Source organism: Coffea eugenioides, chromosome 7 (assembly GCF_003713205.1).
Source record: "Coffea eugenioides isolate CCC68of chromosome 7, Ceug_1.0, whole genome shotgun sequence".
Lineage (NCBI taxonomy): Eukaryota > Viridiplantae > Streptophyta > Magnoliopsida > Gentianales > Rubiaceae > Coffea > Coffea eugenioides.
The window spans coordinates 3489665-3511025 of record NC_040041.1 but is presented as its reverse complement, the minus strand read 5'-3'; the positions used below and the strand labels follow the sequence as shown (position 1 = coordinate 3511025).

Sequence of the window (21361 nt, the reverse complement as noted above, 5' to 3'; positions counted from 1 at the left end):
TTCTGCCTCAAATAAGGTGGTTTTTTTTTTATAAAGAAATATGTAGTACTTATGTTGATATATATATATATATATATATATATGTAAATATAATTATATACCACTGATCACTAGCTCCTTATAGGGATGTGCCCTTTACGTACAAAGTTTTATGCAGACTTCGAAAGTCTACTTTGCATATTAGTTGATTGATATAGAAGCCACTTATGTCTTATGATGGTTTTTACGGTCACGTAAATTTTCTCAATTTCTTTCTGGATCAGGCACATCTGCGTACCAATAAGCGGTGAGCGCTAGAAAATTACACAGCAGTTTCTTGTGGTGTGGTTGCTATATTCTTTGGGCAGATTGAATGTGCATAACGGTTTTGTCCTTCATGTAGAAGTTGGATATCAAAATTGGCTTCTTTTTAAAAAAAAAAAAAAAATTTCCATCGTCTCCGGTCATAATTTTACCATTAACATTTATTTGAGTGTTATGAATTTTGTTTGCTCATTTAATATCGATCCATTCCTGCTAAAAATAAAAGTTTAAACTCATAGTTAGTTTCACTCCATCCATATCAAGTCCTGGCTCCCCATCTACATCTAGTTGATTATATTTTTCGTTAAAAAGGTTTACGATAAGGATGACATAGCTTTAACTTGGATCACTTGGCAAATTTCGGATAGGAAAAGAGACAAAGAATCTATTTGGTTAGCGTAATTCTCATGAAAAGAAAAATATTCAACTTGTATGAAAAACACAATTTTCAACTACCTTTTTTATCTCATATACATTATATCATAAAAAGTACTACAGTGTTATGCCAAAGACAAAAAAAAAAGCCCCCCTGTGGTATAGCCATCCTACAAAAAAGTCCCTTGTAATTTCAAATCATACGAGTCGGTACCTCATGGTTTGAAGTAATTTGAAACATTGACAGAAATTATTAAAACAAACAGTTTTGAGTGAAAATGACAGAAATACCCTAATAATATAAGCAAAAAATAACCTAAAACAAATGGTTTTTGATTCATCAGTTTCATTCGCTAATAATATAAGCAAAAATCTTCGGTTTTTACAAGTTTGGAGCGAAATTGAAGAAGAGTCATGGTAGTTTTATTAAGGTTTGAGGGGCAAAGCAGGTATTTCAGGTCAAATTTGTCTTAAAAAACTATTTTTCCGAAGAACCACGCGCAGTTGCAGTGCGTTTGATCCAAACGCATTAAATTTAAAGATTTTTGTTAATTTTTCACTTTTCTTTAAATCATGAGGTACCAATATGTATGATTTGAGATTACAGGAGTTTTTTTTGTAGAATAGTTATACCACAAGGGGGGTTTTTTGTTTTTTGCCCATAAAAAAAAGCCCATCAGCTGAGATTAAAATCTCAAGACCAAAAGAAAAGTTAACCAAGCCGTATTTAAAACCAAGAAAGGTGGGCCAAGATATAACTCTTGGACTTTCGTCCGATAACAAAGTTTGTATGTCTGGCCCATGATACGTCCATTGGGCATTGGGCAACAATCTAAAAACTTGTAAACCCTACTTCTAGCACTTTTCTCTGCAAACTTCAAACTGAGAGAGAAGAAAGAGCAACCTCGGCGAGAGCAGCAGAATCGGCAGGTGAGGGGCGTTGCGGCGGCCGACGGCATCAAAGGAGACAATTGTATCGACCTTCTCTCCAAACAACTCCTCATGATCTGCCTTTTGCTTTCTTTGAGCTATTAACTAACTTTTTCAGTGGTGGGTGGATGATTATTTTACACAGAAAATGGCGGACAAGGCGGTGACTATTCGAACCAGGAAGTTTATGACTAATCGGCTTCTCTCCAGGAAGCAATTCGTGAGTCTTTCAATTGTTATTTTGACTTTCAAATCTTTTCCTTTTTCACCAAAAAAAAAGAAGGGAAATAAGGTATTTTTACTCATTTCTAGTGTGCTTGTTCCCTTTGGTGGTGCAGGTGATCGATGTTCTGCATCCAGGGCGACCTAATGTTTCCAAGGTTGAAACTCCTTTCACACTTAATATATTGTATTAACTTATAGAATAGTTAATTCTTTGAAGTGTTAGCTAGTTTGTTGTCAGCTCATATTTATTTTTGTGCACACACACACACTGGATGGGTTAGATGGGCATTTCGTTGAGTTCCGATTTGCTTTCTTCACTGCATAGATATCTTGTGAATTGGAAAAATTCATCGGATAGTATTGTTGTTGGGATTTGGAAATAAGAGGTTTTTGTTTTCTCTGATATATTACTTTACTACTGCAATTTACTAAATTTACTATGGTGACGTGCCTTGAGGTACTTGTGATAAACATAGAGTGTTGAGCTGAGTTGGGTTACTGGTTTTAGTTGTTGCTTTTTTTTTATTTGTAATTTTTACTTTTCTTAAAGGCTGAGTTGAAGGAGAAATTGGCAAGGATGTATGAGGTCAAGGACCCGAATGCCATTTTTGTCTTCAAATTCAGGACGCACTTTGGGGGAGGCAAGTCAACTGGGTTTGGATTGATTTATGATTCTGTTGAGAATGCGAAGAAATTTGAACCCAAGTACCGGCTTATCAGGGTAAATTCATTTTTCTCTGTTAGTTGCAAAGTTCATGTCAACTTGGTAATATTTGATGAAGGTGATAGGCCACGATATGCTTCTATTCATTAATGTTGTTGTAGTCAGGCAAAGTATAATGCTTTTTTGGCACTCCACTTTTGTGCCATCTCAAAATTGTTCTTTGACTTTGTAAAGGACTATGGTTGTTTGGAACTAATGTATGACAAGCTTCATTGCTGCACATAATTGGTCACTCAAAAAAAAACTAATTTTTAATGCGCATAACCACCATTCTTTCTGTGATGTAAAAACCAAGGCTTTCAATATCTGATGGTCCAATTGGATGAATGAATCAATCTGAAGATTTAACTGAATAGACGGCCTTAGCTATCAGTTAGAAATTATTATTTTATTTCTTCTTGTGGGATTTTTGCTATGTCTATTACATATAAATTAGGTAATGTTTGAGAATATTTTGAGAGATTGATATTGGATGGATCACTGATGCGACAAACTATCTGTAATCTTTAGGAGTAGATCTTTGGCAGTTGCTCACTGTTCCTTGTTCGCTATTGTGGTTTTAATTTCATTGTTCTTTCTTATAATGATTTGATCAAGTAAAATTGGTCTCACTTAATACACATGTAAGAGTATTTGAAAAGAAAGCACTAAGAAAACAGATTATATGATTCAAATCCTTGTTCATTTCCATTTCTCTCATTATGGAAAATGTGGAGATGGTGTATGTGTGCTTGAAACCATTTTTTAAAATAAATGTGACACCGGGGGAGGGGTTATTTTTTATGCATTTCTGCTAGTATTCATTTCAATTTTCCATAGAATGTGTATGGAATATGACTCAATGGTGCATATGCAAATTCTCTATTTGGAAATTGTGTAGTTTAGTCATGGGCCTTGTGCGATTGGGTATCTGATGGATAGAATAGTTTATATGTAAATACAAGGTTTTAATTTTTGAATGTTTGATGTAGAATGGCCTGGATACAAAGGTGGAGAAATCTAGGAAGCAGCTCAAAGAAAGGAAGAACAGAGCCAAAAAGATCCGTGGTGTAAAGAAGGTAAATTAGTTGTATTTCATAGTCCAGGGGCCTGGTTGAAATTGTGGTGCATGGCTGTATGCAGCCAGGCCCAAGCAGATTCTTTTTGTCATCTTAGATTTGTTGTTTTCCACGAACAAAAAGCTCGATAGAAGTGGGAATGGTGCTCCTCCACCTGCCCCCCCTCTCCCCTATTCTCTTTTCCTTAGCGTTTGCTGTGGTCGTTTTTAACTTTTTTCCTTCCACATTTCTTCTAATTGGATTGACAATGTTCTTACAACCTGCTTTGCAGACAAAGGCTGGTGACGCTGCCAAAGGTGGAAAGAAGAAATAAATTTCTTAGGAGTTTTAGGGATTCTTGAGTTGCTGAAAGTGGTGATGTTTTTGCAGCAACCTTGTTTTGTCATTTGTAACCTTTAGATTTAATTTTTCTGCTTCTTTGCGCTTTCACTCCCAGGCAATGACATTCACATGTTTAAATCCTGATCTCAATCTATATCCAGTTTTGACTTTAGGAAAGTACTAAGATGCTCTGTTCAAATGTGCTTCTCTCTATCTAGATGTTTCTATGCATTTTAAGGCTCAAAATCATTCTAGTGAATGCTCTGTCATGTCGTTTTTGTCTTCTGGAATGAGTAGGAATTGAACCCAGAACATGATCAATGTTCAATATGCTGCAAGATCCCTGTAAGGCAAAGCCTTAATTTTTTCAAGAGACCTGAAGAGTAGGTAAATGCTGAGTCTCTCGTAATTTATTTACATGTGGCTGATTCTATGGTCCCTTCTGTTGTGTGCTTGCATCTTTTCAAGGGAAGTAATTGTTTTGGTTTGTATGAGAATTACATTGATTTGGTCTTGTCACCTGTGAGCATTGCTTGAAGATGTCAGATAACATGACTTGGCAAAGTCTCGTCCCTGGAAAATCTCCCGAAGATTTGTCAGGCATGTTCAAAGACGAATTAATGGTGCTCATGTATACTGATACTGATATACGCTCCCATCTTAAAAAAAGGGGGGAGTTCCTGTTGATATCTGGTAGTGTTAATTACTGGCCTTTATCATCTTAAAACTGTAGCCTAGATCTATCTTAAGAGGTACAACCATCCAGGGCCAGATTAGCCGTGAGTTTTCCATATGTTAGGGAATTTCACCCGTATGCTGTGGGTGTTCACCCGGAAAAGGTTGCGTTCTATACCAAAATGTCAAATTCTAGTACCCATCCCGCCTAAAATCCCTATGGGCATGGGTAACCCATTGGGACTTGGGACAAATTGCCACCTCTATATAATCCATCAAACTCGCTTAATGCTTTTTTCGAACTTCGGCTTATATATGATCGGTGTAGAATTAATTATCAGGAATATTTCTTTTAATCATTGTCTTTAAGAACTTTTAAGTATTACACCGTATTCCAGAAAAGAAAAGCTATACTGGAAAATGGATGATAAGCTTCTCAAAATTTCAAGAGGAAAGTACGAATCTCCATGGGGCCAAGATGAACAACGGGTGCTCTGACGTTTACAGGGCCACCCCTAATTGGTGCAGGATCTTTCGCGTTCTCACCTTCAACTTTCCAAGTCATTCTTTTCATCTTGGATTTCTCTTGGTTCGCTGACAAGCTCATTTCTACTATTGATTTCATCTGCATTTTGTGGAAAATAATTTACTCAAACTCGAGAGAGCAGACTCTTCAATATGAATTTTATTCACAAGAAGCATAGTAGATAAGGTTATTGGCACGACGAAAACTGGCAATACTCTTCCCTGATAGCTGTTTACATAGTAATCTTTAATCTATCTGTGCAAATCAGTAACTATAACCTGTAGCCTAAGTTATGTGCATAAATCAGCAGAAAAAGTGCAATCTTATACTATGGCTATGGCTATGGTATGGATGAAACGCTGAAGAAGATGAAATGAGGCTTCTTGTTACGTACCGTTTTCCCACCAAACAACTTCTTCAGATCGACAGCGGCTAACGTTGAGAGTACTGTATCCTCACCAGCCTGATCATCATAAGAATCTCTTAAACAAGTTGGTATGTTCATCAATTGACTATGCATCTGAATTATCTATCTTTTAGAAACAAGGTGGAATCGTCTTAAATGCCCCAGTACTTCTGCCATTTAATCATTATTCTTCTCGTTGGTTGGGAAAGTTTTAGTTTCATTATCTCGATTACCAGCGTCCAATGCCCAGCTACTCATCAACCTAAGCATAAGTTGCAATCCTCTGCAAATGGCAATCCACTAAGCTACCCGTCCTTCATTTCTTACTTGAATTTGAAAGGGAGGAAAAAGAAAGAAAGAGGAAGCACCATGGTGGTGGAAAATACCTCATAGAGATGTGCCAAACGGAGAAGCACGCTTCCATCATTTAACTCCTGCAAAGCTAACGTGAGTACTAGATAAAACATCAAGCAACATGTGGAGGGGTTTCGTAAGCAATTACCTGCAGGGTAATTAATGCCACATTAGGGGGCAAATTATAATTTGTGTCCATAATGGTTGCCTTTGTCAAGTGAGAAGATTTCCAATCACCTGATTTCTGAAACATAGCTTTAAGATTAGCACAGGATTACAATTCAGAAGACTCTGGTCACTTTTTATGATGGCAACAAGGATTCTTGTTACCTCATGTGTGAATGCTAGAAGGAGAGGTGAGTAGATTTCTTGGCTGGTTCTTCGGCGCCAGCGAGCTCCAGCACCTAGCTGATTGATGCTTGCATAATAATTTCCTCGAACCTGATTATAATTTAATTTATATCAAATGGCCAGTTTCATCTCCCAGAAGATACAAAGGCAAGAAAATGTCAAAACTTTTTTGGTGTATTCCAACTTGACAGTTCCAAGAGTTTCCTGGTTATACTAAGATATCCCAGAATGGAAACTAAGACGTGGATTTGCATCCTCGAATTTACCAAATAGTGCTACGATGTTGACTATATTTGCGATTTTAGCTGCTGGATTATCAAGAACCTGATCTTTCCACATCTAGAATTTGCATCTCAAGTCTGTAACACCATACAATCAGGAAATTAAACAAATCCGAATGGTCAAGAAACTCCATACCGTGAGTCCTTGACATAATGTTCCAACACATACTTCTTCATCAAGTGCTTCGTTCACTCCACGACCATCATCGTCAATTAGGCGTCTGGAAAATGATATAGGTATATGCCCACATTAAAGCATTCAATCATGAGATCAGTCAGCACAATGTCAGGAATATGTAGCTTAGAGACGCTACTTGAACCTGTGGAGCATGATTTCTATTTGTCCATCTTTAATGCTGGATCCTCCGCAGGCACGATCAACCAAAACAGAGAATTCAGAGCTGTTATCCACTATGAAGATTCCACTATTAAGCTGAAAATTAGACATAAAAGCTGTATTAGTAAATGGAGATTTAGTCATCAAAATAAGAAAATCACAGCATATATTCTTTAAAATGGTCGAAAAACTGGAGAATTAATATCATCCCAATTTCTAGCTCATTATATCTGCCCAGCCCAAAAGATTAAAAGGGTGAAATGGGACAAATATTTGACAAGCCTTTTGTATGATTCTATCTGGAGTCATATATTGTCTGATTCCCATCATACATATCAATATGAGACAGTACAATCTACTAAAGACGCGATTTTAGTACATTTTCAAGTTACGTACTTTCTTAGGCTTTGACTAAAAAAGCCAAGAAATGAAGCCTGTCATGTATGTAATAGCACTACACAACAAAGGATACACATAAAGATAGAACCATTTATAAGACATCAATTTATTACAGCTAATCCAGGACAGACAGAGCTGTGAGCTCAATTTTCATCTTTGACACCCTTTCCTGTAACTGGTTAGTAGTTAACTAGATAAAGGTTTCAAGTTCAGTAAACATCAGTTTTCGAGTATATAAGATTCAGAACTTAACTGGATAATAGTTCCCTGCTACTGGTTGTGTAACGTGAAGAGGCCAGTCAGGTCTAAAATCTCGGACCTGAGAACCAACATAATGCAAAGCAAATTATTAATAAATTAACCAGAAAGTGTGAAGTAAAAGACTGGAAATATCAGATGGATATCACATAACAAGTGTATGAACTTTAAGCACTGATATCTCAGGCTCTATAATTTTCTTAGAAGGAGCTAGTCGACATTATATTAACGAAAGTAAAATCTTGATTATGTCTCCTGGAAGCCAGACAAACTTGGCTAGCCAAGACAGTTAATAATCAACTAAAAGTACTAACGGCTCAGCCAGGAAGAGCTCAAGAATAACAATGGAACCCTGCATATTGGGATTGTACGAACAGGAACTAGTGTCCATTCCTGAGCGTGATTACCCGGAAATTGCAATAGTACTTTCCGGTGGACATATTGGTTCCTGTGCCAGTAGCATATCATTTGTATGACAAAGTCAAAGTAGCATTGCCCATACCATTGTTGCTACTACGACAATACAGGTTTTAACATTCTAAGACAGTAGTACCATTTGGCTGTTGACAGTTCATCTCAAATTTAAGACAGAATAACAGAGGTTTTTGTTAACTATGATAAAGTAGACTACAACAAACTTCCACCTCAATGTAATCGATATCTGAGCTAATGTTTTTTCCAGTTAAGCTTCAAGGCATTTGCTCAAGTTGTACAGTGAGGCCTTGATTTTTGCTAATTTGACAATTTTAAATGAATTGGTTTATAGATGGCCCGTAAAGTGTATAGATCTGTTAGAAGCAGCTTTCCAGTGGAAGATTTAGGTCTCATTTGGATTGCTATTTTTTTGAGTTTTTGTAGAAAAATATACTACAGTGATTTGATGTATATAAGATAAAAAGATAATTGAGACGTGCGATCACAAAAAATGTAAAAATTTTTCTTTGAAAAATTGCAATCCAATGTGAACTTTAAGCTGCTGCTAACTTATCAACTGCCTAAACTTAGAGCCTATGGTTCCAGATGAACCCAAAAGAACTTTATCTCTGAAACTGATCTTCATGTAAGTAAGACATATTTGGAGACTTTCAACAGTGGTGGCATTAAAGCGAAAATTTTCTCTTGACAAAAGCAAACCAGTGTACTTTTTCAGTGAAGGAAATTTCACAGTACAGAAAATTAAGACTGCCATTTGTGCTGTTGACCCAAAAATCCTGATACATGTGACCAAGTAAGCAGATGGAAGCAAATCAGGGAAACTTTATAATAAAGATAAGCGATTTTCTGGTGTTCTCTGTAAAAAGTTGCATGACAATTACCCGTTTCAGAAAGTCTCTTCCATTGGAATCAGTATAGAACACTTTGTTTGTGGCCATATTAGCAGTCAATCGAGTAATGACCTCCTTCCCGATACCATCATCTGTGGGGATATCACCAATCTTCAATGAAAAGAATACCATATAAGTTCATAATTGATTAAAAGTGAGGTCCATTTGGTACATTGGTTTCGGTAATAAGAGACAACAAGCAAATATTATTGACTTACAGTAAACTCAAATTCTGCATGCTCTTTTTCCTTGTACACTCTAACGACCTGAGATTTGAAAGTAAGACAGAACTTCATTGAATGCAAAAATTTGCATGACTTGAGTGAAGAAAGACAAAAAAATGTGTCTAATACAGGTGCTGTTTCCCTGAAAAGCATAGACCAAACTATGAAAGTCTAGTAACTATCTGGGTGTGTGACCAATTGCATTTTAGGAAGCCCCCATATTTCTAATTCCACAAACACAAAGTCATCGAAGATCAAAACCTGGTGGATCCATGAACTGAATTCCTGGTGAACCTCATCAAATAGTGGTCCACGTATAACCTTCAAGGAAACCTGTACGTTATATCAAAAGTTTTGGAGTTAGTTAGTGGATAGAGTAGATAAGCTACTAGAATTTGGCATTTCAAACCAGCATCCAATGATCTCTGCTAAGAAACAAAATATTTCTCATTTTTCAGTGTTGTCAGGAAACAAGAAATGTGTGTGAATTTATGCATTTTTCAAGTCAATCGTAAAATGAGCATCTTCTGTTGGGTTAAATTTCTTCACTCACCAATCTTGAGACAATTCTTGGAGGAGAACCATCCGGGCGGAAAATATAAGCACCAGAGGGCTGATAAGATATTAGACATGGAAATCAATAATTAATTCATCGGTTCAAAAGTAGAATTGCAATTGTACAGTTGATTTTAGTCGAATTACACAGAAGTCGATACCTGGCCATCAGTGTCTCCTGCGCTTGAGCCATACCACAGATAGCTTTGTTGTACAGGTATATCCACCTGATGAAATTACATAGATTGATTGGAAATGATGAGATATCCCGGAGCATCAGTCAAAACAGACAGCAGAAAAGAAAGGCTGGTTGCATCCTTATAAAATTGTCTTTGCAGCATGTCAGAGATTAACAGTTATCAGGTTTCCTCAACACTCAACAGAATGACATCATAAGATGCCAATTTGTTGACTGTTGTGAACTAGGTCCTTCCATTGGTCATGGTGAAATTGGCACCCTATATGAAAATTTCCATGATTCCATCCCGATGTGCTAATACAAAAGTTATTGACATTTAATTACTGCCCAATTTCATGCTAAGGTCTTGGGGGACTGGCTTTTGTAGTTGAACATCTCTTCCCGAATTATTGGCCTTGATCGTTATGACGAAATTTCTGTCCGAAGGAAAGAAGTGTAAAACTCCTAGCATTGACATATACCGATGGACAAGACAAGACCTAATTTTCCCTTTCCTCCCGGCAACCCACAAGAACAGATAACAGAAACGAGAACAAACCGAGACCGTGTCAAAACATAAAAGAGAACAACTTTGAAAGGACTAATTCAAATAATGTCAAAGTTGGCGCACCCATGGCGAGGGCTAGGGCCTTCCTACCACAGCTGAGGCCGAAAAGCAAGACAGTCAGCTTCAAATCCATTTCCTTATCTCAAGCAATATGTGGTCGAGACGTATTTGGCTCGAAAATATAGGACAATGCAAGAGCAATTTTCATAGTAATCGAAAGTTGAAACTTGTGATTTCTATATGGAAATTAGAATAACGTGCAAAAAAATTAGCAAACTAATATTTGCTGAGGCAGCACATTTCACTTTGATAAGTGTTGAACATTTTCAAGACATAGGACGTACCCCAGTTTTAGAATTGAACATGCGCACAAGTTGTCCAGATGTTGATGAAAAGGACAGTTTCAAGTCTCCAGGCCCAACAACAATGGTCTCATTCCGTGGAATGTCTGCCAAGGAGACATGTGCGCTGCTGCTTCCTGAACATTTATGGCAGGAGTATACAAATGGAATTGCAGGTAAGTTTTCTACAAAAAATAAATGTATTAATGATATTGATAGCTTACAGGATGTAGCAAAGAAACTTTCGGAGATGTACCTTTTTGGGATGCTTTAGAGATGAAGTAAGTATTCCAACCAAGCGGTGGCACAGATACTTGGAAGAAAAGCCAATATTTTGGAACTTGTGTAGGTGAAATTCCTATATATGCCTTAACATAGAAGTTTCTGAGACTGCCTGTAACATTATCCAACTCCACATATTGCACCTCAACCTTATTGCCTGTTGAATCTTGAACTACTAGGTTAGGGTCATTAACCTGTTGAAAGAGTTGATCTTAGTTTCAGCGCAACGTAAAGCTAAAAGTATACACATAAACCACTTCTCTACAAATGCCAAAAAGGAAAGCCAGCACAGAATCTGAATATAGAGTTCTCTACAGCTGCATCCAAAATGGTTGACAAAAGAGCAAATATTTCAGTGTTTAGCCTTTACCAATCTTCATGTTTAGGTGGTAGGAGTACATTTCGTTCAGGTTATACCAAAACTGAAATTCGATATTTTCTACCTAATTAATGCTGTGAATAGTAGTGCTTACCGGAATCTTGATGATGTCAGTACGATTCCATCCAACTGGATTATATACTACAACAACCTGACAGTTTAAAGTCATAACCTGTTACTTTTGAAGCACACGTTAAAAATACGGTTTGCAATAGGAAGGGAGCATTACCAAACTCTTCCCTGCAGGAATATCTCCCTCGGCTGGTGGACAGTAACTTATATTGAGCAATTGACACTGTTAGCAAATCAATGAAAAGATGGTGTTACAACTGGATTTCACAAACTAATAATAGTCTAGTGTATCTATTCAGCCAAAATACTTCTTCGACCCTGTTGGAGATGCAAATTGAGAATTAGCAGAGCAAGACAACGGTGCAAAATCAGATTTATTTAGCATTTTGTGATTTTGAGGAACTTGCTAGTGGTCAAAGTATCTGTAAGCAGACTTTGAAATCTTAAAACGGCCAAAAGAGTGGCACTCTTACAGCTAAATTAATAAGGAAAACAAATTTTAAAACCCCAGAACTGAAGTAGAACGGCAGTACTTGGTAGTTCATATGGTCTTAGTACGTGGAAAGAAATGTTTCTTCTGAAGATTGATAATCACCTGGCTGAAAGCCAATCCAGGTGCACTGCATTGGCCTTTAGATTTTGTTGTAATTAGGCATGACAAAGCTGAATTCACAACATTTTCAGCCTGTGAAATTTTAGAACATGGGATTGTAAGTAAAATAAGAGAGAGAAAAAAAAAAAGAAAAGAAAGAAAGCACGGCAAAGTAAAAATTCTAGTAGCATAAGTAGCCTCACCTCAGAAACGCCAATTGCCAAGCGTTTTGCATAGTCATCTGTTGTATGCTGTTTAGCAGTGCCAGTTACAGCATCATGGTGCTGGGCGATTCCTAAAGCATCTCCTAAACTGTAAGTGTTGGGACCCTTTGATCTCCAACCTATCAAGAATTCTAGTTGGCGAGCTGCCTGTCATCGCAAGATCATATTCACATCAATGACATGTAAAAACAACTTAATCATAGAAAGAAAACATGAGGACCATTAAATCTGCTGCATAGCACTTAATGCTGTCGTAGTTTAATAATAGCTTATTAACATGCTTCTCTATGAATTACCCCGAAAAAGCGCTCTTTCTTAAATTGATATGTAAAACTAAACTTAATGCTGTTGATTATAAAGAAAGAATCAGTTTGGGATTTCCACATCTAGAATTATTCCTTTGGTAGATTTAACTTTATGCAGAAGGTGAAGCATCAGGAGAGTAGGCTGCCTATTATTTTAATTGTTCATTATCAAGATATTTAAACTCTATCAAGTTTTTACCAGATAATATGCACTCAGCGTGCGGACGTATCTTTTAAAGGCAGGGCGGCTTGTAAAGTAACCAGTCCAATAAGCATTCGCACTGTCTGCATATCTACAAAGAATTGACAGACAAAAATCTGCATCACTTAGTTAGACTACTTGGATTGTACAACATGCCAGTGAAAGAATCAGGAGGTGCATACGGGAAGTAGTCAGCAGTTTTCAGAGGCCAGGTTTCATTCGCTGCATGTTTTGCATCAGTATAAATGGATGGGGTAGAATACAACGCATTCACTCGACCATCCTGCAAAATGTTCTTCATGGTTAAAGAGTAATATTTTCAGTGCAAACAAGTAATGCAGCCAAGGCTATGGTCTCTTAGCTTCTTAGGAAACTAGATCAATGAGATTAAATCAACATCACCATGACATCCCTGGGTCCCTACAATTTTAAGTTTCCCATCGCATCCAGCTATAATAGCCAAAAGCTGCTTCATTCATGTAGAAAACGTGTGGGAGCTTGCCAATCACATTGATACTTTTGTGTGCAGATTTTGTATTCAGGCACCATGGGAAACCGGAAACCAAGCTATTGAACCAAGTACATCCAAAAGCTCAATGGCTCTCATCTTTGAGAAAATAGTTTGTTGGAGTTTCTTAGTTACATCTTTGAACAGATTTTCACCTTAACAGCCAAACAAATGGAGAAACAAATAATATTTTTCATTACAGATGTACTTTGTTCAAAAAAATTAAATTTTTACCTTGTTGACATAGTGAATTAATTTATCCATCTGCTTGAACCAAGACTCAGCATACTGATATTGGAAATCATCACCCATTGTCCACATAACATGATTTGTACGTGTCACATTTGCCTGTGAAACATGAAAAGTTATAGCATCATCCACGTTATGCAAAGACCCTTCTTGATTCATGCATAACTGCTCTGGAAGGTTTAGAATCTATCAGGACAGGAAATCCAGAGGAGTTTACCTGAGCCATTGCAGCACTTACAAAATCAGCAACTCGTCGCTCAACATTGAAGTCAAACAGTAGTGGGTTATCCTACAATTTAGCAAGTGCAGAAAGGTGATCACCCTGAAACTTATAAGAAGAAAGGACGTAAGATCATATAAGTAGATAAATCATTTTTTGCATAACAAGAAAACCTGGACAGGAACGAAGTCATCATCCACTTCGAAGTGAAAGCCATCTGGTGGACTATAATGAACTGGAAAGGCATTTGCAAAAATCTGCGCAGGGTCCAGATATCAAGATAGCAGAGTTAGCTATAAGATTTAGAAGCAGGAGCACCAGTGATACTAGATGTGACATCCTCTTACTTGAGACGAGGAACCAAATGTTCTAGATCCATGCCAGATAACTTCAAGAGCTTTATCAACTTTGCGTTTTGCCCTATCTTGGTAATCAATTCGTGCGAAGTGAACAGAATCGAATCCTAGCTAAAAGGACAAAAGTGTTGACAGAATGAAAAATAGAGAAAATTTTTATGACTGCTAAGCAAGTCATTCATAATTGTGTTAACAACCAATGACTTTATACACCTCAGCTCCAAGTAGGTAAGCCTCCACTGCAGAGTGTCCAAAAGGATCGATCTGCCATCCAGCTCGAGGAGTTTTATTGAATTGGCTCTTTATCAGTTGGTGGCCTAGAGTTGTTTGGTCAATCATGTCTATGTAATGAGTGGCTGCTTCATCATGCATGCACCAGCCGCCATTTCTGCACCAGAGATTCAATCAAGTATAATTTTTGAAACTGCACAGAAGAGGCAAATTAAATCCAGGATAGAACCAAGAAGCATACATGAATTCCAACTGCCCGGAATCCACAAGCCGTCTTACTTGTTGCTTAATTTCTGAACTCTGGGTTTCCCACCATCTACTGAAGAAAGCCTATTCTAGCAGTTTCACCATTGCAAGTTTAAAAAGCCAACATAGATCACATTCTAGTAAATTCTTAAAAACATCTGGAAATCCGTTTTTCCTTAACACGTACAACAATCAGGTCGCATTTAAGTACTAGCTTAAAGATTTATCACTATGGAATTCAATCTCAAGATCTCACACGGTAACATTTCAAGATTAGCCGGAAAAGTTACATGACTAGTATCATCGCGTCTGATGCTTACCATCTCAACATAGACAAATTTCCGGTTTGGGTCGCGGCCCAACGACGTAATGACTGAATCAAGTACATTTTCCACACACGCACCCTGCATAACCAATTGCCAGAACAGAGAGCTCAAATATCCCTAAAGTAACCAGTCCACTTTAATTGCATCATGCATATCATTGATACACATAATCCAGAACACATGTACCTGAATACTGTTGTTTGATCCAACATAGTACTGATCAACTGTCTTCAACCATCCCACATCATCATGCGAGTGGGGAACTAAATGCACATTCAGTTTGCCTCCAACAATGCCGCCTCCAGTATTATACTTGATATATCCACTACCACCAACTCTTCCATGTAAATAAAGAAGGGACGCCAGACATAGCAAGGTCGACACTGATGCAGCTAAGTTTCCCATTTCCATCCGTCAGAAAACGCTTCTTGTTTTCTCGACGAAGGTAGGTTGTTCATATATTAAGGACTTAGAGTCCATGATTAGGAAAGGTAACGGGACGGCCGGGGTGAAACTTGCCACAGACACGAGTAAAGGACAAATGGGGGCATTATTGAACTTTTCTTAAGCGGCTAAAGAGGTGCATCCGTGCAATAATAATGCCTGGCTCTGTGGCATATGGGTGGAATATTCATTAAATTATGGAATTGAGAGTTAGTTGAAGATTTTTTAGTAGTAGTAGGACAAGAAAAGAAATTGAGTGCGCGGGGGACTTGGTGATGGGTACTTTTTTGCATTGGAAAGAGTCTGCCGCCATGCATGGATGGGCGGCATTTGCTCGTTCTGAGTCTCGTGACGTATGCTGAAAATGTTCCTGAATGGAGACAAATGGAGAGGATAAGATTTGCATTGCTAAAACAACTTTTGTTGGGTTAATTTTGAAAAGAAATTGGGTTAATTTTGAATATGCAATCTCCAAATTTTCACCAAACTTTTGTTTCAGCTTGGAAGTCTTCGTCAACAGCTGGCTGCTTTGACAAAATCAGCGCAGTCCCACTCAACCTGACTACCTTTGCCGGAACTTCTTTCACTAAGCAATCAACATGGGGATCAGCCGGCTACCTTGCACTTTTTTTTTTTTTTGACACAAATCAGCGCAGTCCCACTCTAACTCGCTTCCTTGGCCAGAACTTCTTTCACTAAGCAGTCAACTTGGATTCCACCTAACTAACTCGCAAAAGCTTCATTTAATGCTAGAAATGCATAAACAAAGACTGCTGAACATACAACTTCCATCATGGATGCTGGCTGCACTTGCACTAACTACTTTGATTTGGCTTCCATCAGGAGTGCTGCACAGCACTAACTGATTTGTCATCTTTGAATGTTGATGATGACATAATGGTTTGGAAGTTTGAGGCTGACGTAAACGGAAGAAGAAATGAATTTTCAGTTAATCCGTTTCTCATACCATATTAATAACCCTCTCCTTTCTCCCTTCCTTTTCTTATTGGGCGATCAATTTTACCCAACAATAAAAATCACTTCTTTTCTTCGGTAAATCTTTTCTCAATTTCCGTCCCAGATTCGTGTTCTCAGTCGCTAACAAGGAGGAGTAATAGATCGCATCAGCATGACAAATTGGACCATAATTTCCGTCTTGCATCATCAATTTAGTTAGTCCTTCCTTGGTACAGAAAACCACCTCAGGCTTTGTTGAATGGCTGAGAGAGTACATACACGTTAATTGTGAAAATGCCATGTAAAGTTAGTCAGACAGCTTAACCGCCATTTTTAATTCATTTTCAGGGGTAATGTTACGACAGCACGGTCGGGAGAACCTACTTGGGCGGATATCGACGGTGAAATCAAGGCCGCAGTAATACCTTGCCATTGTTTGTTCGACGTCTCCGAGGAACAGGTTGCCGGCAGAGCGCAGGTCAACCACAAAACTAAGGACATGTAATCATCCTCGACGACAGGGCGTTGTATACGTGAGAGAGATTTTAAATAGCAAATTACAGGCGTCATTTAGTGCATTCGACGCCAACATTGGGAAAGTATGTGAACTTTCAGCTTAACATAGAGTCTCGGAGATGCATCCACTTGTTGGAGTAATAATCCAGCAAAAAGCTGGAAAATATAGCGCGAGAAAACATATTCATTCAGAAGCTACACCAATAATTTAACTGAAAAATGTTCTGAAAGACCAGGGAACCAAAAGAAGAAAATGTTAAAAGTCGATGAGCTAGATCAGTCTAGAGATAACAGCCAATTCCTCATGCATACAAGATCATCATCCTTTCTACATTTCTGTCCCAACAAATAACGGAATATCTTCACTATTCTTGAAATCATTTTTGACCACATGCAATGTTTGAGACCCCCTGAAGGACGGATTCTTCTGCAAGTGATGATTTATGGGTTAATCAAAAAGATAATTACAGCAAGATGAACGAACACTCCATGAGGCTCTCCAGAGAGAAGAACTGGTAACTTACAAGAGAAACTAGATAGTGATTAGCAAATTTTTGCATCATTATTTCTTATCCTCCTCTTTTGGTTCCTTGTCTTCATCCTTTTTGTGCTGGAACAAGTAAACAGCAGTCAAACAGAAAGCAATGGACGGACATGTAATACTATCATCAAACATAATAATGGCAGATAAAAGGGCACAAGTCAACCTAGATGGGATGTAAACAAATGGAAAACAAGGGCATGTAAGACTTAATCAGTGTATTTACTGAACTATGATCAGACATTCCTCCATTACATTTCCCTAATCTACAAAAGAGATGATAAACTAACCTCAGACTGATTTTGCATGGACGCAAGCAAATCTTTCACTGATGGATCATTTGGATCAACTCCAGGAAGCTGTTGCAGAAAAGAAACCAAGAGACAACAATAAGAAAATAATGGAATTTTTCTGTTTCATAGTTTCTATCAGACAAGCACTGTAATATGCTGATTCTGCTTTGATGGATGACATCTTAGACTTACTGAAGCTAGGATGGATGACACAAATGACTGGTCAGCCAGTAGCTTGCTCATATCTGCTGGTGATGACTCATCTTTCATGCTGTCCTGCACAGACAACTGAAGGGCTGCAAGGAACACATCCCACATTAGAAAACATACAACAGAGAACATAAATAATCAATTTATTCTGTGCTCCAAATTTGCAGAACTGAAAGCTTCAGAGTGTGAGAGTGGAGGCAAAAAATCAAGGTGTTCATAAATTGTAATAGATTCTCTCTTTCAAATTGGCCTTTCTATCTTAAAAGAATCGCCTTGTCTCATAACAAAGCAACAGAAAAATAAAAAAACAACAAGCCACGTTTCTTATTTGTTTACTCAGACCAATAAACACATCACGTAATTCTGTAGTCCAGCATGTAATGAGCTCATGAAAGTAAATGAAGTTTAGTTTGTGAACATAAGCTCTCACCAAGAGCCAAATCTTGATCATCACCAGCTGCTTCTGGCATGTCAGTGTCCCGTGTAGCAATATTAGAGGAGGAATCATCCATAGACATCGCAAGTGCCTGCTGCAACAAGGCATTCTCATCATCCTGCAAGCAATTTGAGTGCAACTTAAACTGTTAGCTGCACTAACATCTATCTAAAAAACAATTGGCATCATCCAAAGAAAAATCTATTTTCTAATAAAATCCCTCCCAAACCTATTTCCAAAACCAATGTTCTTTCCCGGATCCTCAATCTCATTGTTAAGAACCAAGTTAACCGCAGCACATCAAGAAACTGAAGCAATGTGGATACTCTTAACTTTGAAACAGCAAGAGATAGATGATTTGCTTATTTGATAGAGTCCAAAAGGGTTTAATAGGCTGATCGCTGTGGACAATTAGAATGCTTCTAGCATTTACTGAAGGCGACAAGTTCTTTTGACATGCTACTATTGGCTGTCTAATAAAGAAATTGAATAGTTCAGATCAAGGCAGGGGTGTGCAAATTTGCTAATTTATATTGGCTGTCTAATGAAGAAATTGAATAGTACAGCTCAAGCCAGGGATGTGCAAATTTTCTACACTTCAAAATGAGGACTAGGACTTTAACATCAAAAGAAGGGTGAGCAAAATAAAATCACCCCATCAAAAAGATCCTATAGGTTCAATAATTCAGACAAATAAAATATCCACAATCTGCAATCCTCTCTCTCATATACTATTGGTGTTGAAACATTAGTTAGAGCTGCACAACAACCCATAGCAATGCCAAAGGAAGGTAAATCCATAATAGTCTAAATGAAAGTGCAATTCTTCAAAGAATTCTATGCTGGTATAGCCTACGCTTGCCTGACATTAAAATAGGAGCAACATCAAAGTTATCCTAGACTCACAAGTTATACTAAATTATCAACAAACTCAACAGTTTGCACACAAAAGGCATAGATTACCGTAAGATCAGTTGCCTTATTTTCAGATTCAGAGGTTCCAGCTTTAGCTGTGTCAGTCATATTAACATCTTGGGATGTGGATTGTTCTCCTTTTTCTTGTTTTGCTGCTTCTTCTGCAGCCTTCTTTGCAGCTGCTTCTTGCCTTGCCCTCTCCTCTTCCATTGAAACTCGGAGAGCAAGAGCAAGTTCAGGATCCAGGTTAGGATCAACTCCAAATTCAAAGCCAGCTCCACCAGCTGCAGCTGCAGCTGCTGCAGCCGCAAATCCACTTCCACCCTCTCCATCACCAGTAAAGATCGGAGTACTGTGAAGAAGGAGAAAAGGAAATACAATTGAAGCAACACAAATCTAAAATAAGCCAGAAGTGATAAGATAGTGGTTGCACAACAGACCTTATGAGCACATCAGAAAGAGCACTAGGACCAGGAGGAACATGAACAATATGACTGCTGTCATTGTTGTTGACTGCAGCAACAAGAGCTTCGAGCTTCTCTGTCTTAGCCTCATCTTCTTCACCAAAGTTAACAACATCAAGAGCAACACTATTCTTTTTCAATTTCCTCCCAATCATCTCTAGTACCTTCTTATCAAACTTAACAGGACTGGAAGCAAGGCAAAAATGGGTTATCAGCTAAGAAACAACTTCAACTAAAAAAAGAAGGGCAGAGATAGTCCACCTTCCAGCAAATACAATAATCCTTTGTTGCTGTTTCTTGTTCTGTCGATGCTTCAGAGCCAACTGTGCTACTTGGATACCTGCTGCCAAGTTCATTTCACCACCTATTTCTAGACCTAAATTGATTAAAAATGCAAAAATTCATCAGAAAAAGTGAAACGAAAGAGAGAAAAATCTGACCACGTATCATTATGAGTTATCACACACACTGCATTCACTGATCCCACTCAGGTAATTTATATTCTCAATAAGTTCTGAGAAACCATCTAACGATTCCCCAATAGTTAGAATCCACAAATCCTCTTCAGACCACCTGAAAGTAGCCCCCAGATAATATCTGGTTTTCACTCTTCCAATTTGAAAACTAGAGATAGTTCACCAAATTTGAGTAAGCAGGCGATAAAACTCTTTTGAGTACACAAGTTCCAACGAACTACTGCAGCTAAATTTTGCGATGGCATCATAACGAGACACTTTTCATAAACAAAAATATACACATGAGGGTGAAGAAGCAAACCGTGCATGCAAGCTAAGATCTTTCCGAGATCGCTGGTTGGAGTCACCAATACTCGAACCCCTTTGCCCGCCATTGTCAGCACCCCCACTGTATTCTCTGGATTAGACTACAAAAATAACCCCAATCACACAGAACCCTAGAATTAAACCAAAACTAGCACTAAAAAAGTCAGAATTTTTGTTCAATACAAAATTCTTGCAATCCCAAAATATATAACCCTAAACTTTGCTAAATTGAATTAAATAGAAACAGTCCGAAGAACAGTTAAAAAAATACCTGGGTTTTAGCACCACAGATGAGATTAACGGCGTCAGCTTGGGCCTGAAACCGGGAGGGAGAATAATCTCCGTTTCGCATCCATTCGGAGTTGTCGATGCAGATCATTGTTGCCTATTACATAAAAAATAGATAAATAAAATAAAACCCTAAGTGAGCAAGTAACCTATGGCTTGAAAAAAGATTTAAAAAAAAAGAAAGAGAAAGTTAAGGGTTAGACCTCGAGCACCATGGTTGTCGATTGAAGATGAAGATGGAGTGGGTTGAAGAAAGAATCTGATCGGTGTTTTTTTCTCTGTGTCGGGGGGTTTGCTTGCCGGAAGGGCTACTGCCAAAATTAATACTAATGGAGCTGGAAGGAACACTGCCAAATTTTTCTTTTTCTTTTCCTTTTAATTAAAGGCTTTGAGGAATTTTAACGGGGAAGGCGTTGTCCTCGTGGAGTAAGGAAAAGGTTTTCTTGGAATTTTACATCTGTCCTCCTTCAGTAAAAGACTTTAACGCTGGTACGTTGTCGTTTCGAGTCCATCGTTGTGATTTACTATATTGCCATTATTTTTTCTTTTCCTCTTTTTTTTGCTTTTGAGGGTATCCGTAATTGTAATCCTTTCCATAACAGGAAATTA

General features: G+C 37.9%; 3 protein-coding genes across 4 annotated transcripts; 1 reads left to right on the top strand and 2 right to left on the bottom strand.

The window, feature by feature from the left end:
* Positions 1-1540: 1540 nt before the first annotated feature.
* Positions 1541-4195, top strand: LOC113778622 (40S ribosomal protein S24-1). Its single transcript, XM_027324084.1, has 6 exons — positions 1541-1651; positions 1754-1828; positions 1947-1988; positions 2384-2554; positions 3529-3615; positions 3887-4195. Exons 2-6 carry the CDS (start codon positions 1757-1759, stop codon positions 3926-3928), a joined length of 414 nt encoding a protein of 137 aa, XP_027179885.1. The 5' UTR covers positions 1541-1651; positions 1754-1756; the 3' UTR covers positions 3929-4195.
* Positions 4196-4941: 746 nt separating this feature from the next.
* Positions 4942-15407, bottom strand: LOC113777500 (alpha-mannosidase). 2 transcript variants are annotated; one of them, XM_027322611.1, is made up of 29 exons: positions 15093-15407; positions 14901-14984; positions 14576-14664; positions 14317-14491; positions 14095-14214; positions 13921-14004; positions 13745-13816; positions 13513-13626; positions 12953-13053; positions 12768-12861; positions 12243-12410; positions 12043-12132; positions 11605-11670; positions 11470-11526; positions 10971-11190; positions 10718-10851; positions 9789-9854; positions 9626-9685; positions 9334-9405; positions 9067-9114; positions 8840-8959; positions 7519-7584; positions 6844-6962; positions 6666-6750; positions 6228-6338; positions 6046-6141; positions 5930-5977; positions 5532-5600; positions 4942-5236 (listed from the first exon to the last, which is right to left on the bottom strand). In XM_027322611.1, exons 1-29 carry the CDS (start codon positions 15315-15317, stop codon positions 5048-5050), a joined length of 3042 nt encoding a protein of 1013 aa, XP_027178412.1. In that variant the 5' UTR covers positions 15318-15407; the 3' UTR covers positions 4942-5047. The 2 variants fall into 2 exon arrangements, with proteins under 2 accessions (XP_027178412.1, XP_027178413.1); XM_027322612.1 differs by having other exon boundaries at positions 6850-6962.
* A 1516-nt stretch (positions 15408-16923) lies between these two features.
* On the bottom strand, positions 16924-21117 carry LOC113777502 (26S proteasome non-ATPase regulatory subunit 4 homolog). The gene is made up of 11 exons (XM_027322613.1): positions 20956-21117; positions 20736-20849; positions 20460-20565; positions 19944-20058; positions 19659-19868; positions 19267-19570; positions 18298-18421; positions 17850-17953; positions 17655-17723; positions 17348-17433; positions 16924-17250 (listed from the first exon to the last, which is right to left on the bottom strand). The coding sequence occupies exons 1-10, from the start codon at positions 20965-20967 to the stop codon at positions 17386-17388; spliced, it is 1206 nt and encodes a 401-aa protein (XP_027178414.1). The 5' UTR covers positions 20968-21117; the 3' UTR covers positions 16924-17250; positions 17348-17385.
* Positions 21118-21361: the final 244 nt, after the last annotated feature.